At 36.0% G+C, this 23,481-nt stretch overlaps 1 protein-coding gene across 1 annotated transcript in view; it reads left to right on the forward strand.

The window, feature by feature from the left end:
- The window catches only part of LOC150093819 (histone-lysine N-methyltransferase 2C-like), a 1,065,326-nt gene that overhangs the window by 561,197 nt on the left and 480,648 nt on the right, over positions 1-23,481 (forward strand). Inside the window, exons 36-37 of the mRNA XM_090412524.1 lie at positions 20,031-20,081; positions 20,182-20,317. Of these exons, the coding sequence (XP_090268650.1) occupies positions 20,031-20,081; positions 20,182-20,317 (187 nt within the window). The remainder of the gene's footprint in view (positions 1-20,030; positions 20,082-20,181; positions 20,318-23,481) is intronic.

Genomic DNA, 23,481 nt, shown 5'->3' on the forward strand with positions numbered 1-23,481 from the left:
AAGGTTTGCAATTTGTTTATCAGGCCTTGATGCCAGGCAATGTTGAAAGCTCTAGAAATGCCAAGAGTAACAGCACCAGTTCCTCTGAAACCTTTCCATACCACATCTCCTGTGATGGGTGATGTGAGCTATGAGATGTCAGCTATAGATGGTGCATGGTGGAATCCATAGTGGTGGTCACTAATTAATTTGTACGCACCTGTATCACTTAGAAGTTGACTATTGATGACTTTCTTATTATTTTGGAGAGTACAGAGGTGATGGCAATCATTCGGTAGTTTGGTGGCAGATATTTATCATCCTTTTTTGGGATAGGCTAGATATGTTCCACACATTGGGATAAGTACCAACTATGTATAATATATTGCAGAGACAATGCAGGACAGGTGTTAGCTCTGGAGCACATTGTTTCAGAACAATTGGAGAGATGTTATTGGATGCAGTTGGAGAGATACTAGTAAGTCTCTAACTTATTTACTGTATATTATTGCGTATAATGTGAAAAATTTATGTTAAAAAACACTACTTAAAGTTAGGGGTTCGCATTATATGCAGATCCTAAAAAATATAACATCTTGTTGGACTTGCACACACAATACATACTACCTAATGCCTATGCAACCAAATCTACTTGACCCACTCGCATTCGGCGACCGAGCGCGCATCGTATCTGTGCATAAAGCTACTTACATTACTGGCATTATGTGCAGATATGATGCACCCTCCATCGCCGAATGATAGAGCACAGTGAGATAGATAGAGCAGAGTTAGGTATATCGGTTTACCCACAGTTCATTTTAAATATTATTCGTTAAACAAACCTATCCTGAAAATGAGCCAACAGAAACGTAAACGTTCATCTTTTTAAGCAGGATTTAAATTGCGTGTCGTGCAGTTTGCAGAAGAACATAATAACAGTGTTGCTATGAGAGAATTTGGTGTAGCAGAGAGTAATATTAGACTTTGGCATAAGCAAAAAGACAGTCTTGAAAAAATCCCCAAAACAAAACGTGCCCGTCGTGGAGATGTAGCATCATCTTTTCCAGAACTTGAAGAAGAGCTAAATGAATGGATTTTGACGCAACGACAAGATGGCATTATAGTAACAAGAAATGCAATTCGTTTTCGAGCTCTACAACTCAAGAATGGTAAATTCAAGCACACACCAGGTATTTCATCTTTTCTTGCTTTGCCTGGGTGGTGCAACAGATTTATGGAACGCAAAGCATTAACATTACGACACCGAACAAAAATTGCGCAGAAGTTACCAAAGCAGCTTGAAGAAAAAGTGCAGTCCTTCCATAAATGTATTATAAAATTATGGAAATGTCACGGATATGAACTTTCCCAAATTGGCAATATGGATGAGATGCCCATGTACTTTGATATACCTGGGAATCGAACAGTAAACTCAGTTGGTGAAAAGGGTTTCTTCATAAAAACAATGGGACATGAAAAAACGCATTTTACCGTTGTTCTAGCGTGCATGGCAGACAGAACCAAATTAAAGCCAACAGTGATATTTAAAAGGAAGAAAATCCCAAAGCATGTGAAATTTCCACCAGGTGTAATTGTTCACGCCAATCAGAAAGGTTGGATGGATGAAGAAGATGTACGTTTGTGGCTGGATCAAGTATGGAACATACGTCCAGGTAGCTTGTTATGTCAACAAAGCGTGCTAGTCTGGGATATGTTCCGGGTGCATTTAACAGAGGCAGGCAAAGAGAAAGCACATGAGCTATGTACAGACCTAGCAGTCATACCGGGTGGTCTAACTTCCGTTTTGCAGCTGCTTGATGTCAGCTTGAATAAGCCATTTAAAGATCACGTACATGAAAAATGGAGAGAATGGATGTCATCTGGTTTGGTGAAGATGACAAAGGGTGGGAATTTTCAGAAGCTTGAGATCACCCTAGTCACCAGCTGGGTTAAAGAAGCATGGGATTCGATACCATCTGAAATGATTCTTAAATGTGGAATAAGTAATTCAATGGATGGATCCGAAGATTACGTCATATACGAAAGCGAGGGTGACGCACAACAAATTGGAGAGCATGAAGGCGATGACGACAACTGCTACACTGATGATGCAATCCCTACAGATGAATTTATAAATGAAATGTTTGATGACTCAAAAGATAAAGAAGAATTTAAAGGATTTTGACATTTTGTTTTAAAATAAATATTTCTTTCGTTAATTCATCTTGTATTTTGACATTTTGTTTTAAAATAAATACTTCTTTCATTGATTCGTATTGTATTATTTATAATGTTATGGAACAAGATTAACAGATCGCATTATACGTGGACATGGCATTTTAGGGCTACTTTTCAAACAAAATTTCTAGTTCGCATTATACATAGATCGCATTATACCTGATAATATACGGTAGTAGCTTTCTGATGTCTTGGAGAAAAAGAGTGGTGCCAGGAGTTCAGCTTTATCTTTGGGTGAAGTAACAGTGGTACCATCTGAATGAGAGATGGTGTAAGTGTATGTGAGTAGAAGTTGCATCCAATGGCCTTTGCATGGAACCAGAAGGCATGGCTTCCATTTGGACAGGAGGCAAGTTTTCTCCTATTGGTCTTTATAAAGTCTGGTTTGGATCTGGTGATGACTGTTTTGCATATATTGTATGCTTTGATATAGGCAGAGTGTGAAGTTTGAGTTCTTGATCTGAGTCAGCTGTAGTAAGCTGAATTTTTTTCTTTGAATGCTATGATTCACTTTCTGTTGAACCAGGGGGTTGAAAAGCAGCAGATGAAGATTTGGGATGTTATGATTGTTTGTGATATGTCTTTTTATTCTTGTTGAGATTAGTTTATGAGGAAGACTCATTTTTGTCAGTGTCGCTGTCATTATAAGAGTTTTCATAAGTGTAATCATGATTAAATGGAAGGATAAAGTGGGAAGGCATTCAGAGAAGATAGTCTCTTGGGAATGTCATTCATGCAAGTAGAAACCAGTGTCATGACGTGACCTCGACTACTGAGCTATTCGATCCTATGCTCTAACTGGCTGCTGGCTTGCGCAACTGCCGTTTTACATGATGTACCCTCTAAATAGAGGAAGCTATGGGTTTCTAATTATGTTTGGCATGACATTGAAGGTATATAAGCACACATGGAGAAGACGGATCTCCAGAGCAGGTATTCCTCTATAGTCCCGACTTCTCCAAACATGGCATTTGCCACTTGAGATCTTCAGTAAGTTGGGTGGTGGTATTTCACCAGCCGATGATGGATATCTACTACCTAGCTTCTAGTTGGCATTTCCTCTGACTAGAAAAGTATCCCTTTGTAGCTGGATTACCCAATGCTTTTGCCAGAGCCCCTTTTACAGAAACAGGTCACATCAAGGAAAGGCTGGGCTGACTTGACAGGGAAAGTATTGTATTGTGCATCTCTACTCTACTTGGAGGAAAACTGTTAATGGGAGATTAGCAATAATATAAACCTAATCATGTTGTACTGCTATAGTAGCTTGTACATACATACCCCATGAAGATACATATCAGAAAATTGATGGTGTGTGTGTGTGTTCCCCCTTACTTGCTTTTTATTTAATTGTGTATTAAAATACTTCATAAAATAATAAGGGAAAACAAAAAAAATTACTAATTTATATGCAGATTATTTCTATAATTCTGGACTTATTTATTTACATATTTAGATTTAGTAGGCATAATAAGAAATGATATACACTGTGTTCATTAATAAGTAGTGGGACATTCAATTTTTTAGAATGAAACTCATTTCACATGTACATTTCTGTATTGTTACATGTGCTGTATATTGAATCTGTTTAAGACAAGTAGATACACTTCTAAAAATGTAAAATTAATATGAATAATTACTACTTGTTGACAATTATTAATTTAAGTATTTAATGATATTAACACAGATATCAGACACTGACCTCAAAATTCAGGTACAATTCAGTTCAGTTACAATTACGTTAATAATTCAAAATTTTAATGGTTAATAATATCCTAATATCCTAGGGGTGCTTAAGGGTCAAAGCTGTATAACTGAGAGGAGACCTCCACATAGCCTTTAAAGGAATGCAGAGAACCGACCAGGGCTTCTGACCTAATGTCCAATCCTCACCTTCTCGTGGTGCACCCTGTTGGGTATCTACTTTGATACTGAATGAACGAGGATGGGCTGGCAATTTGGGATTTAGCCGACCAAATTGTATTCTTATTGGTTAAACCAAAATAAAAAATGATGGTACAACATGACAAAATTTCATGCCGGCTGGGGCGTCGCCCGGTTAAACAAGGCCCCCGTTGTTTTCGCCAGGGAACCAGGGCGAACAGCGAAAAGTCAGCTACTGGAACAAATCTGAAAACAAACCCCAACTCAACATCACCAGAGTTAAAGATCGGTACTATCAATGTAAAAAGCCTGAATGGCAAAGAAATGGAGCTAGCTGAGGAATTAGATAAGTACCAGATCGACATAATAGGGGTGACTGAAACAAAAAAGACCAAAACTAGTGAGATCTTTCTGAGCAATAAATACAAAATGTTATATTCAGGCAATGACAATCAAGGAAAAGGAGTAGCAGCCATAGTATTCAACATAGTATTCTTGAATGGCAGTCAGTCTCAAGTAGAGTAATGTGGGCAAATATGAGAATGGGGAACTGGACAATGAAACTTATTTGTGCCTATGGTCCCATAGAAGGTTCTAATAAGGTAGAAGTGGAGGAATTTTTTCAGGCTTTAGAAAAAGCAACTGACACAATGAAAAAGGTAAAGTTGGTCCTTGTTGGGGATCTAAATAGCAGAGTAGGAAATGATTGCGAGACATACAAAAATATTTTGGGAAAATTTGGAGAAAAGAGCAAAGCTAATAATAATGGCAAATATCTGTTGGATTTCTGCTCAGGACATGGACTGGTTATTACTAACACCATGTTCCAACATAAAAATGTGCACAAATTCACATGGAGAGAAGAGGCTAGGAATAAGAAAAGTCTCATTGACTATGTTATTGTTGATAGTGATGTTTTCTCCCTGGTGCAGGACACCAGAGTGTACAGAGGATTTGAAATTGGAAGTGATCACTATTTAGTCTTGAGCAGGATAAAATTGAATTTCATATTGAAAAGAATAACATGTAAGAAAGTTTTAAAGCGAATAAAAGTTGAGCAGCTCTCAGATGTGAACTGTAGACTAAAATACAGAAAGATTATTGAAAAGAAAATGAAAGAGTTTGAGAACAGGAATCAAACCTTGGAGATTCAGTTGCAAACTCTGAAGAAAACATTGATTGATTCCGCCAGAGAGGCATGTGGTGAGGTTGTGTGCAAGGATAAAAAAATCAGAACTCCCTGGTGGACACAGGAAGTTAAAGAGGCAGTGAAGGAAAAGAAGAAAGTATATCAAAAGTTCCTGGCAAATAAGTCAGCTTTTACTCTTACAGAATACAGAGACAAATGTAAGAAAGCTAAACAGTGTGTAAAACTAGCTAAACAAAAGTCATGGGAGGACTTTGGCAAGAATATAGAAAATAAATATCAAGAAGGTAGGATAATATTCTGGAGGTTGTTGAAGAAGCTTAGGAATGGAGGAAAGAGTGCTGTAAAAGGAGTTAGAGATGATAAAGGTGAAATGAAAACAGGAGAAAAAGATATCCTTGAAGTATGGAGTAATTACTTTGAAAAACTGCTAAATGAAACAAGGAGTGATGACAGCACAGTGATAAAAAACACTGACCAGGTCAGGAATACATATCCATACTTGAAGTAGAAAAAGCCATCCAAGTCTTGAAATGTGGAAAGGCAGCAGGAGTAGATGATATTCGACCAAAAATGCTGAAGTATGGTGGTATAAAAGTCTTACAGTGGCTGCACTGCATAGTTCAGAAAGCCTGGACAGAGGGACGAATTCCCGATGATTGGAGTAGAGCTCTCATAGTACCCATATATAAAAAGGGAAATAAAACTGAATGTGAGAATTACAGAGGTATTTCCCTACTGAGTGTTCCTGGCAAGATCTATGCCAGTATACTTGAGAAACGGTTGAGAAGAATTGTGGAAGAAAAGCTTGGTGAAGAACAAGATGGATTCAGGCCAAATAGAGGCTGTCAGGATCAGATCTTCACTTTACGACAAATAGTCGAGAAAGCATGGGAATATAACAAAGATCTGTATTTAAGTTTTGTCGATTTGGAAAAGGCATATGACAAGGTGCCAAGAGAGAAGCTATTCAATACGCTGCAGTTATATGGTGTCAATGGGGCATTATATCAAGCAATACATAGTCTTTATTTGAATTGTAAGTCAGCAGTTAGAATTGAAGGAAGTACAGGAAGATGGTTTAATGTTAAATCTGGTGTGAGACAAGGATGTACATTATCCCCTCTGTTATTCATTATCTATATGGATCACATTATGAAGGAAAGTGGTATTAAACCTGATATCAAAATTGCAGATGTTAATATCAGCTCTTTGCTTTATGCGGATGATGTTATACTTCTAAATAAATCCGCTACAAGTCTGAAAGATTCTCTGACTAAATTGAATAGCTGTTGTAATAGATATGGTATGAAGGTCAGCAATAAAAAGAGAAAGACAATGAAAATAGGCAGAATCATTGAATATGTCAACTGTGTTGTGAATGGAGAACCTGTGGAACAAGTAAAACATTTCAGCTACTTAGGCACAATTTTTACTGAAGATGGTAAATTAAATATAGAAATAGACAACAGAATCAGCAAAGCTGGTATGGTGGGAAGTCAATTGAATAAATTCATATGGAATAAGAGAGAAATTAGTTGGAACACTAAATTAGCTGTATACAAGACAGTGTTCAAACCAGTTTTAACTTATGGATCTGAGAGCTGGGTCAGAAGTAAAACACTTGACCAAAGACTAGAGACCGCAGATTTGAGAGTCCTGAGAAAGATTATAGGCATGAACAGATGGCATCAATGGCAATATCATATTAAAAATGAGGATATTAGGAAAGAACTTGACATTGTCAGCATCCAGGAATGCATTAGCAGAGCTAATCTCAGGTGGTATGGTCACTTAAATAGAATGGGAGAGGAAAGATTAGCAAAACAAGTGTTCTCTGCTTGGTTGGCAGGAAAATGACTCAGAGGAAGACCAAGATATAGGTGGATTGATACGGTACAAAGTGCCTTAGACGATAGAAATATAAGATCTGATAATGTTGAAGTCTTGACAAGTAACAGACTGATTTGGAGGAAAATTGTAGATAGGAAGTTAGTAATGATGTAATTTTTTCATGTAGTACTGTCATATCCTGTACACCCCTTGAGGGTACATAGCAGGAATCTGATGATGATGATGATATCCTATCAGATAGTGGCAAGATGTTAGCTCTTTTGTCTTTTATAATTTAGCTGTTATAAGAATTGGATTTAATTGGCTATTAGCAAATAAGAAAAAATAACATACAAAGAAACATTACTAGTTTCACTACTAGGGATGAATGGCCTCTGCTTCTACAGGGTATATAAACATCGAGATGATGAAAGAAATACAAATTATCATAAAAAGATGAGAGAAACTGTTATATTTGTAAGAGTTGAAGCATTAGGAGACAGCAAAGATTGTCAGACATCATCTGTTTTTCTAGCTTCTAATTTTTTAGGAAATGACAACGTAAACTAGATTATTAATTATAAAAACTTTAATTAATAACTTCCTATATTTCGGCAATGTTACATTGCCATCTTCAGGGACCACAAAACAATGACATGTGCATGCAGGCACTCGCACTAATGGTGTCCCCCTAGTGGGCTAAATTGGATTGTCTCGGACATTGAGCTGACGATCTTAGAATGTTGAAAGTTCATTTTTCACTTGGTTAGAATATAATAAATTTAGTTTAATCCTTTATCCAAGTGTGAGCAAACAAAGTTTGTGCCTGAAAGTATCTTCAGGACTGGGGTAAGGTGGTACAACACCAGGGCGACTCCTTGCAAAGGTGGAGCAAGCTACCAACATTCCTATCTCAGTATCTCCCATAATGCAAAACACATCTCCTTGCGGATATGATGGCAACTCCTATAGGTAGAGATGACCTTGCTAATGCTTCTGACTGGTATCTCCACTTGGGCCTGGCTCCCACTGAAGAGACCTCAATAAAGGTCGAAACTAGTCTGTGTAGTGGCCCTTCCCTTAATGCATAACATTAGACATATCCGCAAGGAGATGTGTTTTGCATTATGGGAGATGATGAGATAGGAGTGTTGGTAGCTTGCTCCACCTTTGCAAGGAGTCGCCCTGGTGTTGTACCACCTTACCCCAGTCCTGAAGATACTTTCAGGCACAAACTTTGTTTGCTCACACTTGGATAAAGGAATAAACTAAATTTATTATAGATCTTAGAATGTATACTTCCCAAATTTGGGGCTATCTAATGCACCCAAAATTTGTTGAGATTTGGGAAGTTTTTCAGAGGTGAGGCAGATTTAAGTAATAGTCTTTCGTGCTTGTACTTGCTGTGGTGTAATAAAGTGGCCTTCTTCCAGCATATTCTGTGGGTGTCCAAAGCATGATCAGCAAGTCCCATGTGGCTGTATTGGTGGATCTGGATGTAGTCTTTGTGTTTGGATATCCTGGTATTGGCTGTCCTGCCTGTTTGGCTGTAGTAAGACAGTTTGTAACTGCAAGGGACCTGGTTACTCTAGGTCTAGGGGAAGTGGCTGGTCTTTGGTGGAGCAGATAAGAGATGCCAATTTCTTGTGTGGTTTGTAAGTAGTTGTGTGAGGTCATATTTTCTTAGGATTTTTGTTAGTTTTTCGGATGTATCCCAGATATATGGAATGGTGATAGATTTAGAGTAATCTCTGTTATGAAGTGAGAAGGGGGTTGTGGTTAACTGGTTTTAATATTTTTTTTTTTGATTATATCCATTGACTAAGGTGTTAAGGATATGGTTAAGTTTAGTAGTTAGGGCATTGTTATCCAAATGATTAATTTTGCTCTGTTATACAGGATTTTTATAATCCCATATTGTTGGGAGTGGCGGGGTGACTGCTGGTGAAGGTATTTGTAGGTTCCCTGTAAATGGAGAAAGCCTAGGATCCATTAGACTAGCATGTAATCAGTGTCTAGGAAAGGGAGACGGCTGCTGTTTTCCTTTTCCAAGATAAACTGGATCCTGGGATGTTGATTGTTTAAGTATGTTGTGAAATTATAGAGTGTATCCAGGCCACACAGCCAAATGGAAAACATATCATCCACATAGTGTAGCCAGGCAGTGGGTTTATGTGGGGCAGAGTTTAAGGCTTTTTCTTCAAAGGTCTCCATAAAGAAGCTGGCCAGGGGTGGAGAACCCCAGACTTTCCCCTCTATTTGTAGAATTTTCCTTGCCAAACAAAATAGCCTGAGTTTATGGCAAAATAGTTTCTAGCCATATTGCCAACATCATCCACCAGAAAGCAACCTATCAAAAAAAAAAAAAGAATTTGATACTTTGTAAGGAATGAAAAGCAACAGAAAAATAGTAATTACCAAAGCAGATAAGGAAAATGCCATTGTATTTCTAAACTAATCAGATTACACAGGTAAGCTTGTTTCTTTACTTACTACTTCCACCAAAGAATACGCTGGAAGGCCACTTTATTACACCACAACAAGTACAAGTACGAAAGACTATTCCATCAATCTGCCTCAGCTCTGAAAAACTTTCCAAACCTTAACAAATTTTGGTGCATTAGTGTGCCCCAAATTTGGGAAGCATATATATATATATATATATATATATATATACAGGGTGTTCGGGATAAATTTGACATATTTATAATTAATTATATTTTTCCGTAAGTTACATGTATTAACACACACTTCTCTTCATTTAAAAGTTTGGACCCTTCTTCATTCATATACAAGATGTCAGAAAGGATGGATAGCTGGAACCCACCTGAATCATGGAAGAGAATAACTTGTATCATGATGATTCGTGCCCGCCATCAAAATAAGGATATTACGACTGCTGCCCAATGCTCCCTGAATACAGTAAAAACAATCAGGCATGAACTAGAGACTTGCAATGGTGACTACGAGGATGTAGCAAGAAGAAAGATCCCTAGCAGACGATCTGATTGCGTTCGTACAGCAGAATTCCTCGCAAATCTGCAGGAACAGGTGTTGAAGAACCCTGGCATTGGAATTCGGGCTTTGTTCGTGGAGTTGCTAACTGTAGTCAAGCCCTGGATAACAAGGGTAGCCAATGGTAGGCCGTATGTATGGCAGCAGGATTCGGCCCCTTGCCACACCTCTGGGAAAAGTCAAAAATGGTTGTCTGAAAATTTCTACGACTTCACCAGTCCAAATGTTTGGCCTCCAAACTCCCCAGACCTTAACCCCATGGATTATTTTGTATGGGGCGCAGTTGAAAAAGACACCAATCGCACTTCCAGTAATACAAAAGCCCAGTTAATGGATAAAATTAAAACAGTTTTTGCGGCCCTTCCCAGGGAGACCGTAGCATCAGCTTGTTCGAGGTTCCGAAGCAGAATTGAAGCTGTGATCGATGCTAATGGTGGTTATTTTGAGTAAATCTTGTTGATAGTATTGTAATTAACTCTGCCTGTAATGTTTTTTTGTCAATTCATTAAATTTAATAGATACAAAGAAGATTTTCTTTTTCCTTACGAAACTGTCAAATTTATCCCGAACACCCTGTATATATATATGTTCTAAGATTGTCAGTACAACATCTGAGACAATGCAATTTATCCCACTAGGGGACACTATTTGGGATTCTAGGACTGACTTTTGTTGCCTTTCTCCTGCCTTGTGAGTGCCTGTGTGCACATATCATTGTTTTGTGATCCCTGAAGATGGCAATGTAGCATTGCCAAACTGTAGGAAATTATTAATTAAAGTTTTTATAATTAATAATTTACTTTACGTTGTCATTTCCAAAAAAAAAAATTAGAAGCTGTGTCTAACTAATATATAAGCTTATTTACAAGAATCTGTTTTTCTAGCATAGTTTGGAAGTGATTAGCTGAAAATTTGAAGATTGCTATGTTAAAAGAACTAATCTGTGATTTTCAGATATTATTTAGCACAGGTCATGCATTTTTTGATGAAAGAACCACATGAATGAATGATGGTACTAGGTACTTTAATAATGATAAGTAATTAAATTTTTATCAAGATAATTTTATAGAGCCTTTTTACTGTTCGGTATCATGATGGCTACTGGGAGAGTTGTAAGCCACACTTTATTTTGCCTCTCTCTTATAAGATACATTGCTGAGATATCCCTTCTTTCTTCTTTTGTAACTTCTTAAAGCCTGACCTGATGACAAAAAACAAGGAATTCTGTAGATCCCTGGATGCTTGTAGAAGGGGATTACTCTGTTCTTGGAAATCAAAGAAGCCTGCTTATGGTAAGAACGGGACATTTTAATGTCATGAATTTTAGCAAGTTGCCAGTTTTAATGGAAAGATTACTGATGTAAGGGATTGAAATGGAGTCTCTATAAAGAATGTTACAAGATTTGGCTGTAGTGGTGGATTGGAAAATAGTATTTTTGGACAGTTTTCTCTCTCTCTCATTCACTCACTCACTCAATACCCATTAAGGATGAACCAACATGATAGAAACTGGAGTTCCTTTTTTCTGTCTATCCCATCTTTTAAAATATGGAGACTGCACATTTTTTAAAAGTATGAATGATGCACATTTTTTATGAAGGATGAAGATAACATCCAGTGGGAGTAAAAAATCCTTGCTGCAGTCCATAGGCAAGCAATTAGGCTCATTGAAGATCCCTTTCTTACAGATTCATTTTAACCCCTATCTCTCAGACACTGTCTATTCTACAGGTACTTTCATGGTCACTGCTCCAGTGAATTAGCAACAATAATATTATACCTTCACTTTCAGTTGCAATTGTTAATACAAGAGCAGCAGCTGCCAAGCATCCCTTTACTGTGCAACTGCAAACACCAAACCTGCTTCTCCTATTCCTTTTCTATTCTGCCTGCCCCATCTTCTCGAGCAGCCTTCCTCACGAAGTAGTTTCATGAGGAAGGCTGCTCCAGAAGAGCAGCCTTCAAATAAATAAATTTCTATATCAGTCCTCATTTGCATCCCTCATACGGCATTGATGAGCTTATAGGTCTCTTGCCCTCTCATGTATGGGTTCAGTATATATATATATATGTGTGTGTGTGTGTGTGTGTTAATTTGAATCTGTTCTCTGATATTTTCGAGATCAGATCATCGAGAAATAGTAACTTGCTTTCGTTCTACATTTTTGAGGTGAATTCAATTTTTGGGTGGAATGAGCTGAGCAGTGAAATTAAAGTTATTTAAAATCAGAAATTCATGCTTCTAGAGACATTAAAATGTCATTGATATATTTGCATCACTTAATAAGCTTTAGATTGGCTAACAAATAAACTTCTTTTCTAAAACTCTCCATAAACAAAATCTACATGAGGAAGGGGAGGGGATAAGGAATTTCTCATGTGAGCCCAAAAAGTTGTTTATAGAGGTGATCATGCCATTTGAAGAAATTGGACTAAGGCAGTGTTAAATATTCTGCTAGAAGTCCTTGATAAGGCTCAGGACTTCATCTGCTGGATAATTTGTGTAGCGAGAGAGAGAGAGAGAGAGAGTGATTATATCAAGACTTGCAAGGATGTCAGATGACAAGATGGAAATAGGTAATTTCTGGACCAGATGTTCTTAGGTCTTGATGAAGGAACTTGGGCGCCTAATTTGGTTAAGTAAACTCGTGATATGTTTAGAGAAAGTAGGTAGGACAGCTTATGTGGGCAACTATAGATCTCAAAAGGGTGTCAGTCTTTTGAATTTGTAGTAATCCATACAATCTAGGGATTAACAGTTGAAATACTGTAACTTTAGTTTCCACTGTAATTTCGTAGGCCAGTTTTGCAAATTGTGAAAGCAATCATTGGTTTCTTCATGATTCATCCAAATAGAATCATTGTCTAAGATCGAGGAGATCCAAATGAAGATGAGGTATCTTTGACTTAGAATCACATTCATGATAACTGTTCCCATTGCCTTGAGAATAATAATGTGATTTGTTTATTTTTAAATTATGGAGAGCTTTCCTTTCTCAATTAGTGATTCTGTTTTTCAGCATACAAGATAATGAGAGAGAGTAGCTTTGAACCTAATATCAGTTACAGTATTCTTCCACACCGCATAAAAAGTCTAATTTTTATGATTTAATTGGGAATATTGGCAATATAGCCTTCTTTTAAAACATTGCTTTCCATCTTTATTAAAGGATAGTCTGAGATATTAGTGATTCCCCACTTATGAGATCTTTCTAAGCAACAAATACAAAATGTTAAATTCAGGCAATAACAGTTGGGGAAACGAGGGCGTAGCTATAGTATTCAACACTAAATATGATAATAATCTTGAATGGCAGGCAATATCAAGTAGAGTCATGTGGGCAAATATCAGAATGTGGAACTGGACAATGAGAATTATTTGTGCTTACGTTCCCACAGAAGTTTCTACGAATGAACAAGTAGAGTAATTTTTTGAGGCATTAGAGAAGGAAGTTGGCACAATTGGTCCTTTTTGAAGATCTAAACAGCAGCATATGAAATTATTACAAGACATATAGGGAGAATATTTTGGAATCTTGAAATCTCGAGAAAATAACAAAGTTGTAATAATGGTAAATAACTTCTGGATTTCTGTTCAGAACATGGATTAGTTATTACAGATATCATGTACCAACATAAAAATGTGCACAAATTCACATGGAGAGACGATGCAAAAAATAAGAAAGTCTCACCGACTATGTTATAATTGACACTGATGTTTTTCCCACTGGTTCAGGACATAAGAGCATATAGAGGATTTGAAATAGGAAATGATCACTACTTAGTTTTGAGCAAGGTAAAATTAGCCATATAAAATTAGCTAAACGAAAGTGATTGGAAGACTTTGGTAAGAATATAAAAAATAAATATAAGGAGGGTGGCAATATATTGGCTATTGAAGAAGCTTAGAAATGGAAGAAAAAGTATTGTAAAAGGAGTCAGAGATCATAAAAATGGCATGAAAATAGAAATAAACATATTCTAGATGTCTGGAATAATTACTTTGAAAGACCGCTAAACGAAACACGTAATATCAGCATGGTGGTAGAAATCTTCTAACAGGAATGCAGTCAAGAAAACATATCCATACTTGAATTAGAAAAAAATCATCGAAAACCTGAAATGTGGAAAGGCAGCTGGAATAGATGAAATTCGACTAGAAATGCTCAAGTATGAAGGTATAAAAGTTTTACAGTGGCTGCAATCAGTAATTCAGAAGGCCTGGACAGATGGTCAAATTCTGGATGATTGGAACAGAGCTCTCATAGTACCTATCTATAAAAAAGTAAATAAAACAACTTGAGAATTACAAAGATATTTCCCTAGTGAGAGTTCCTGGTAAGATTTATGCAAGTGTACTTGAGAAACAGCTAAGAATGTTTGTGGATGGGAAGCCTGCTGAAGAACAAGCTGGATCCGGGCCAAATAGAGGTTGTCAGGATCAGATTTTTACTTCAAGAGAAATAGTTGAGAAATCTTGAGAATATAACAAGAATTTGTATTTAAGTTTTGTTTATCTGGAAAAGGCATATGACAAGGTGCTAAGAGGAAAGCTCTTTAAAAATGCTACAGTTATATGGTGTAAATGGGACATCATATAAAGCAATACATATTTAATCTGTAAGTCAGCAGTTTGAATTGAGTGAGGTACAGGAATATGGTTTGTTGTAAAATCAGATATGCTAGAAGGGTGCACATCATCTATATGGAGTACATTAGGAAGGAAAGTGGTTTTAAATCTGATAATATTAAAATTGCCATGTTAATGGCAATTTTAATATTATCTTAATAAAATCTTAGCTTTTAATGCAGATGATGTTTTACTTCTGAATAAATCCAGCACAAGTCTGCAAGATTCCCTCACTAAATTGAATAACTGGTAATAAATTTGATATGAAAATCAGCAATAAAAAGACAGACAGTGAACATAGGCAGAAACATTGAAAACATCAACTGTATCCTGAATGGTGAACCTACAGAACAAGTAAAACATTTCATCTATTTTAGGGGCAGTTTTTGATGAAAATGGTAAATTAAATATGGAATTGAATTAATAGAGTCAGTAAAGCTGGTTTGGTAGGATGTCAGGTGAATAAATTTATATGGAATAAGAAAGAAAACTGTCAGAACACTACAAGACAGGGTTCAAATCAATTTTATCTTATGGCTCTCACCAAAGACTGGTGACCACGATATGAGAATTCTGAGAACAATTACAAGAGTGAACAGTTGCATCAATGGCAGTATCATATTAAGAATGAGTATATTAAAAAAGAATTTGTCATTGTTAGCATTCTGGAATGTGTCAGCAGAGCTAATCTCAGGTGGTATGGGCACTTAAACAGAATGGGAGAGGAAGGATTAACAACAGAAGTGTTCATTGCCATGTTGGCAGGAAAAAGACCCAGAGGAAGATCAAGATGTTGATGGATTGATAAAGAAAAAAGTGCCTTAAAAGACAGAGATAATAAATCTGATAATGTTGGAGTCTTCACAGACAGATTAATATGGAGAAAAATTGTTGATCAGAAGTTAGTAGTGGTGTACTTTTTTGTACAGTACTATTCTAATTATTTTATACACTCCCTGAGGGTAAACATCAGGAATTTGATGATAATGATGACTTTTCTGATTTAAATAAGTTTTTAATTTCACTACGCAGCTGATTCCACCCAAAAATTCAATTAACTCAGAAATGGAGAATGAACTCAAGTTACCATTTCTTGATGTTCTGATATCATAATCATTTGAGACGAGATTTGCATTATTTGTTTATTGAATGCTCAATAACTCACACTGGACTGTATTTTCATTCTTCATCTCTTCACCATTCATCAGAAAAAAAAAGCTTTCATTCATCCATTAAAAAATGTGCAGCCTCTGTTGAGGATAGACAGAAAAGGAACTCAATTTTCTACTCAATCAACATGTCTTGAGCAGGTGTTCAAAGAAACCATCCGAAAAATACAATTTTCTAATCCTTTTCTTTGATATATACTATAGATTGTATAATTCAGGCAGCATACCTGCTTTTCCAGAAAAACTTCATATCCATTTCCACTCTATTGAAAGCAATGGTGGAACCCATAGTGTCAAATAATCAATAAAGATCAAGGCAGGTGTATTTCCAAGATATCCTACCACATCACCTCTCTTAGCCGTTAAATTTTCGGCCAAAGCCTGTTATATTGATGTCCAAGTCATAAAAAATAATGTATAAAGTGTATTCTATCAGTTATACAACCAGTGCAAAAGTATTGGATAATATCTGCAAAATGAAAAGTAGATATAGGCACTCACCATTCATCTATCACAGAAAATATTGGATGCATATTTTCTGAACTCAAAGAACGGCATTTACTTTAAGTAAGAATTTGTAAGGAAGGAAGCTAGAATCTCATCAGCAGCTTTCTGTTGTTCTGAATTTTTGTTATGGAAAGAACAACACAGTAAACCAGCAGTTAAACTTTTCTACAAAGAGCAGAAGCCATTTGTTAAAGAGGAACCAAATAGCCCTTTTACTGTCCTGTGCCAGTGCTAATGCATCTTCCACCATTTTCTATGAATCTTCTTCTCTTACTGTACAACTATACTTACTAAGGAGGAGTTTCCAGATTCATGGTATTAGTCAGTTATCATTGCCATTCTAAAACCAGGGAAAGAGCCAACACAAGTATTCAATTTAGACTGAGACAAATTGCATGAATTTATAATTTTTAAAAAGAATTAATTTTTAACAATATATTTGATCATAAATGTAAATTATACGTAGCTAATTAAACCACTGATAACCAGTGGTTTAATTTTTTTTCTCTCCCTAACATGGTATTTGCTTATATGGCTACTTATTTTTTATGACCTAGCAGCTGTAACCATTATAATGACACAGTATGACCTTTGCTGTTGTTATGTTGTGACATTTCCTTATTTTATGTGTTCTCCTTTTTGTTTCACTTATCTTAGATTGTCACTGTGTAGTGTTATTACTTTAACTATATATTTCTATGGTCTATACACACGAGACTATCGGAACTCTGTACTCTCTTATCTACAGTTAAATCTGTGCACACAATTGGCCGATTCTTAGACAACAGCTTAGTATATTTGATCAAGCTGCACAAGCCAGATCCCTAGGTTAGAAATTCCTCTTAACCAAGGAGTAACCCTCAGAAAATATACTAAGCTAATCAATCTATTAATTATTCTTTATCTCAATTTTATCTCTCTCTCTTAAAATACTTTAGTTTGCAGTCGTGGTCTCTGTCATATAATTCTTTCCCACTCAGATTCAGATATTAGCAAGCAGTGCATTGGATTCAATTCAAGGCACAAAACAGGTTAAGATATTCAAGATACATTTATTAATTCCTAAGATCACACATTTACAAAAATATACTCAATTGGAATGGAGGTATCCTAAGTTATAAAGTTAAACATAGCAACTGTAATTCACACAGCATATCCTATCATAGGTTAATTTCACAGCGAAGTTTTGTTTGCATCTTCTAAATATCCTTACTAGTCTACACACACACACACTCTCAAGATAATCACATCAGTCACTCTATAGATCATTACTCATGACAATTCAAACTACAATTCATTCAATTAATTACTTGCGAAATAGCCCTAAGACTTAAAACACTGCTATCCAATATTCGCTAAAGTCCTTTTCCTACAAGTATAGAGTTCTGAAACATAACATCTCTTTTCTTCTATATTACAATATTCCTCTCTTTCTTAACAAAGAATTACAAAAGGTTTTAATATTACCATATTTCTAGAAGTATATTCATTCTGTCATCTTATCCTTAATTCGTCCCATGGAATGTCCGGTCTTCTTCTAGACGATTGTCTCACAGGCTAGGCTTGGACTTCATTGTTCTGCTTTTCTTTCCCATCGTGGACTAGAAACAGCACGGCTCGGACCGATCCACGTGAATGTATATATGGCGGTCAGTTCCTTCAAGCTTGCTCGGAATGCTGTCAATTATCTCCTCGTTGAATCCATCCGTACGACATCTCGCAACGATGGCAGAGAATAGCTACATGCTATCGATAAGATCCCGAACTCGAACTCTCTCCGACTCCACAAGAAAATCCCTAGTAGACTACAGACCTCAAGAAGAAAAAAGCCTCTCAAAAGGGGAGCAAACCCCTTTTATACTTTCCACCCTCAGCACCCTCTTTTGTGCACGTGGTGTATATTCTATTTGTCTTCCTGGAAAACAATGAGCGCGTGCCGTTCTGCACATAAACAATTTGCTGTAGGCTACGCAATTCACCCGAGGTTTTCGTTAGTGGACTTTGATCTTCTGTTACATGCCTTAACATATATCTTACAAAGAATACCTTTTCCAACATAAATTCTTACAAAAAATTATGACATCGTTTTCCTTTAAGTAATATTACATAAAATAGTACTAGCATATGATTCATTAAACAATTTGTATCTTTACTTATGTATACAAGCATTTTCGTTGTTGTTTAGCTAAAACTTGTTGAATCCTGAATAAATTATTTCTTTAAGGAAATCTTTTCATTCAAGATCCAACACTGTCCTTGCACCAATAAACCATAAACTACACCTCAGTATTCTGGGCATCATCTTGGAAACAAAGATGATGCTTAGAATACTTGTAGCTCAGGTCATTAATGAGCTTGATCATTGCTGGGTTGTTTTTGATATTGACAGCAATATGTGATTTGCGAGTTGTAATGTGAAGTTCCTCCTTGATCAGTGCATTGATGCCAATGTTATTATTATTATTATTAATTATTATTCCTGACACCTCCAAGGAGTCCGAAGACTCATCGCGGGAGGACACCTACAACTGTCTCAACCACTACACCGAACCACTACTACAAATCATCTCCATCAACGCCATCTACCACCCACCTCCACCACTACCACAGCTCGTATGTTTTGTCTGTAAATTGCATGTGTTCTGAAGGGCCGATTTGTCTGTATGCGGGATGAAAAACCCGAGTTTCCGGGAGAAAAAACCCTGCTACCTCCGTATGAGATCGGCTAACTCACCTTCGATTGAAATCGACCAGATAAAGATTCCTCCCGTCACGACGAGAATCGAACTTAGGCCTATTCCAATCGAAGGGCGCAATGTACCGTCGTTCTTCCAATTGCGCTACGGAGGCACATTATTATCCATCAATACTTCCATCACAATATTTCTGCTTTCAGGTGTCTCTCTCTTACCTCAGTTTCACCACTCTTAAGTATATAACTAAGCATTTAACTATACTCCCATCACAAGTAGTAGGTATTGTTTTCATATGCAGGTTTCTCATCAGTATTGAATTTCATCTTCTGTAATAAGGAATTCAACCAGCACTGTCTGCTTAATATGTGCATCTCTAACAATGATCTGTAACCCATAGCAAGTACTAATGTAAAGGTGAAATTAGAGACTGTTGCTGTCTACTTACTAAATCTTTCTGCTATGCTTGAATAAAAAATAAAATAAAATAAAAACGGGGGGAGGGTATTAATTTGTGTAATTTCTCATAATCATATTGAGGTGTTATATTTGTTAGAGGTGTTTACAAAGTTTCTTGGATATATAGAAAAGATGGGATATGATATAAACATATCAGTTATTATAGATATTTCTTAGGATTTATGCATAAATATTAATATGATTGGTGAGAATAAGAGTTATCCATAATAGTTGTGCAAGCATGTGAAGGACTAAAATTTTTGCTTGGAAAGTGGTGAGTGACTGGAATGAGTTGTTATAGTCACATGTCAAGTTTTGTCAGTTGGTGAGTTTAAATAGTGGTATGATAGATATTGTGCAAATAATGGTTCATATGAAGCTTCTGTAATGGGCTTCATGAAGATGTCTGAATAGTAATAGTGAGTACATGATATTAATTTTAGCACTTTATGAAAATTTATCTTTTCACTTTTCAGCAAAAAGCAAGAGAAAACAGAGCAGCAAGTAGAATTCAGAAAGCCCAAGCTGTAAGTGTGGTCAAAATTTCTTGTTACCAGCAGTTTGCATTTTTGTAATGTAAATGGAGTTTAGAATTGCCATTGCATTAATAAGCTGTTTTAATTTTAGGAAGCAGGAAAACTTACTCGAGATCAAAAAACTCAACGTGAAGTTGATCAAGAAAAGCAATGGAAGCAACTTCAAAGTCTCCGACAGCTGCAGCAGCAAAAACAGCAAAAGATACTTCAAGAAAAGAGAGCTCAAGGTATTTGATAGAAATAATTTGATCAAAAAAAAAAAAAAAAACAACATACACAGCTACTGTAAATGAAGTTATTTGAAGTCATTAATTTTGATATCATTTAAATTTATTACAATGAAGAATGCTGTGCTATTATGTTCGATCACATATTTGTGAAAAGAGAAACAGAATTTATTACTAACTCAAAAAGTACATATTAAATACTGGAGATCTATAAATTATTCATACTTAAGAAAATGTCCATTTTTATTGTCGTTTGCATGCAGAGCCAGTTTCTTTTTCTATTCAAACTTAGCTTCTTCAAAAGGGTTTAGGACTAGCAGTATCTCCCAAAACAGTCAAGAAACTTTATTCTGCTGATATCTTCTAGAAATATCTAGTCAGCAATACTCAGAAAAATTACTAAAAGCAAAATCAATGGGTAGAACATGAATTACAGTGACACTTCATAAAATACCAAGCTCTTATAGAGGAGTGATATCAGAATGAGATCTCTTTGATATTTCAGAGGAGGATGTATCTTCACTGCCTAAAGAACAAGGAGTAGTTGTTCTTTAAGTGATAGTTTGGCCACGAGCAGTTACTTTAATAATATTTATTTAAAGCCGTATATTTCAGCCTGAATATTACTGGCCATCATCAGTGGTCTATAATATTCAGGCCACTGATGATGTATGTGGCCTGAATAAACTTTCTTTGGAAGTTTCATCTGTCATACTGAAATCCAAACTTTCACCTACATGCATCTCTTTAGCTGAAATGAAAGCGTTACAATCCTTAAGATGCATTAATCATCTTATTATTACTAAAGCTGACAAGGGGAAAACTACAGTAAGTATGGATACTGGAAATTATAAAAGAAAAGTCTTTCCTTTATTACAGGATCGATCGACGTACCAGGAATTGGATCACAACCCATGAACAGATAACTAGAAAAATAAACACTACAAGATGCAGTTGTAAGTCTCAATGTAGTCACCATATAAAAACTTAAAACTAATTTTGCTAGAACCTCCATTTCAGTGATGGCGAACCTTTTTACCCAGGTGTGTCAAACATCTTTTTTTTTTAAAATATTGACGTTGTTTATGTGCCACTTGCATACATGCATTATAAATTTAACTACTTAATCATAGATGGTGACTTATACATATCATATTAGGCTATTTATTTAATAGGACATTGATATACAATCTATGAATTCATATTATACAATTAATTTAATAAACTGAAATTATTGAAATTAATTTTTTCATCAGAATATCAATATTTTTCAACATCCAAGGTGTGTCACCTGAAACCCTCAAGTGTGTCAGTGCTGACACACGTGTCATAGGTTCGCCATCACTGCTCTACGTTCTGTTGGTCTACCTAAAATACATAAGAAAGACAGTCTTCATCATCCAATTGTTGATTACATTGATTCACCTACTTATCATATATTCAAATGTTTAGCATACCTGTTGAAAGCTCGGATTGGTATTTCCCACTCATTCATACAAAAATCATCTGATTTTCTAGATAAAGTGAAAAATATTTCCCCTTACCACCCATTGATCTAATGGTTAGCTTCAATATAGAATCTCTCTTTGCTAATATACTCCTTGATGATACACTATACTATTTTCAGAAGCATTTCCACAGGATATAGTGAAGTTATTCGACTTTGTTATTCAATAACAAAGTCGAATAACTTCCCATGGCAGTTCCTACAACTTGACTGTAAAATAAATTTTACAGTCAAGTTGTAGGAACTGCCATGGGAAGTCCACTCTTCCCTGCTCTCGCAAACTTTTATTTAGAAGACATACTTTTCTCATCCGTACACCCTCAGCCTTCATTTTGGGTTCATTATATAGATGATGTTTTTGTGATCTGATCCCCATAATGAAGAAACATTACTTACTTTTTTATCTAATATAACACAATCTACATGCACATGCACTAATTAAATTTACTATGGAATAGAAAAACACAACTTATCCTTTTTAGATATTCTACTCCTCCACTCACCATCAGGTGAATTAATTACTTCCATTTATCTAAAGCCTACTTTCACTAGATGCTACATTCAGCAGCAATCTCCTTACCATCCTTCACAGAAGACTGGAATAATATAAACTTTAGTATGACATGCTCACTGTTTGTTCTCTACTTCACCAATTACAGCAAGAACTCCTAAATATCAAATGATAGATGATAGATGAAACAGCTTTTTAATTCCTATAATACTAGCTCAAATAACAAGGAAACAGTACATCGAGTCCCAATTCCATGCATTTCCAAAATTCTTAAAAAATACAATTTAGTGGCTACTTCCTATCAAAAAATTATCATCATGGTTTCCATCTTCCAAAGATAAACACTCTCCTCTGGCTTTTCCTGGTGTCTACCAAATTCCTTGTGACTGTTGTCATTCTTACTTCAGACAAACTGCATGCTCATTAGAAAAGAGAATATGAAAACACCAATCATATATTAGCAACAGGAAATCTGAGAAATCCTTACTTTTAATATACCTAAACCTCCAACATCTTTAAATGGCAGAAATATGGGCACACCTAAACTGCCTGTCTTGACTCTACTACCCATACTGCATTTGGTTGTAAAGCATATGATAATAATCTTGTTCTGCAAAGAAAGTTAAATTTGTTACCTGGCAGGGAGATCATCCAGCCTACTTCCTTGCATTTCAGAGGTGGAAGAATGAAATGGAAAGTCATCATCATCGAATTCCTGACATTTACCCTCAAGGGATGTAAAGGATATGATAGTACGACATGAAAAATTTACATCATTACTAACTTCCTATCTACAATTTTCCTCCAAATCAATCTATTACTTGTCAAGGCTTCAACATTGTCAGATCTTATATTTTTATCTTCTAAGACACTTTTTACCATATCAATCCACTCATATCTTGGTCTTCCTCTGGGTCTTTTTCCTGCCAACCTGGCAGAGAACACTTGCTTTGCTAATCTTTCCTCTCCCATTTTTAAGAAAAGGAAAGTCAAAAGATTAAAACAGAACAAAAAAAAATCAGGATGCAAAGAAAAAGAAAAAAAAAGTAATTAATCACCACCACACCATGTCCTGAAATCCTCTTTAGCTGAGAAAGCGGCAGTTAAGAAAATATTACACGCAACTGAAACTCGTATGTCTATTCC

The sequence above is a fragment of the Typopeltis vanoorti genome, chromosome 23, assembly GCF_054136105.1.
Source record: "Typopeltis vanoorti isolate ZY-2024b chromosome 23, IOZ_Tvanoo_1.0, whole genome shotgun sequence".
Classification (NCBI taxonomy): domain Eukaryota; kingdom Metazoa; phylum Arthropoda; class Arachnida; order Uropygi; family Thelyphonidae; genus Typopeltis; species Typopeltis vanoorti.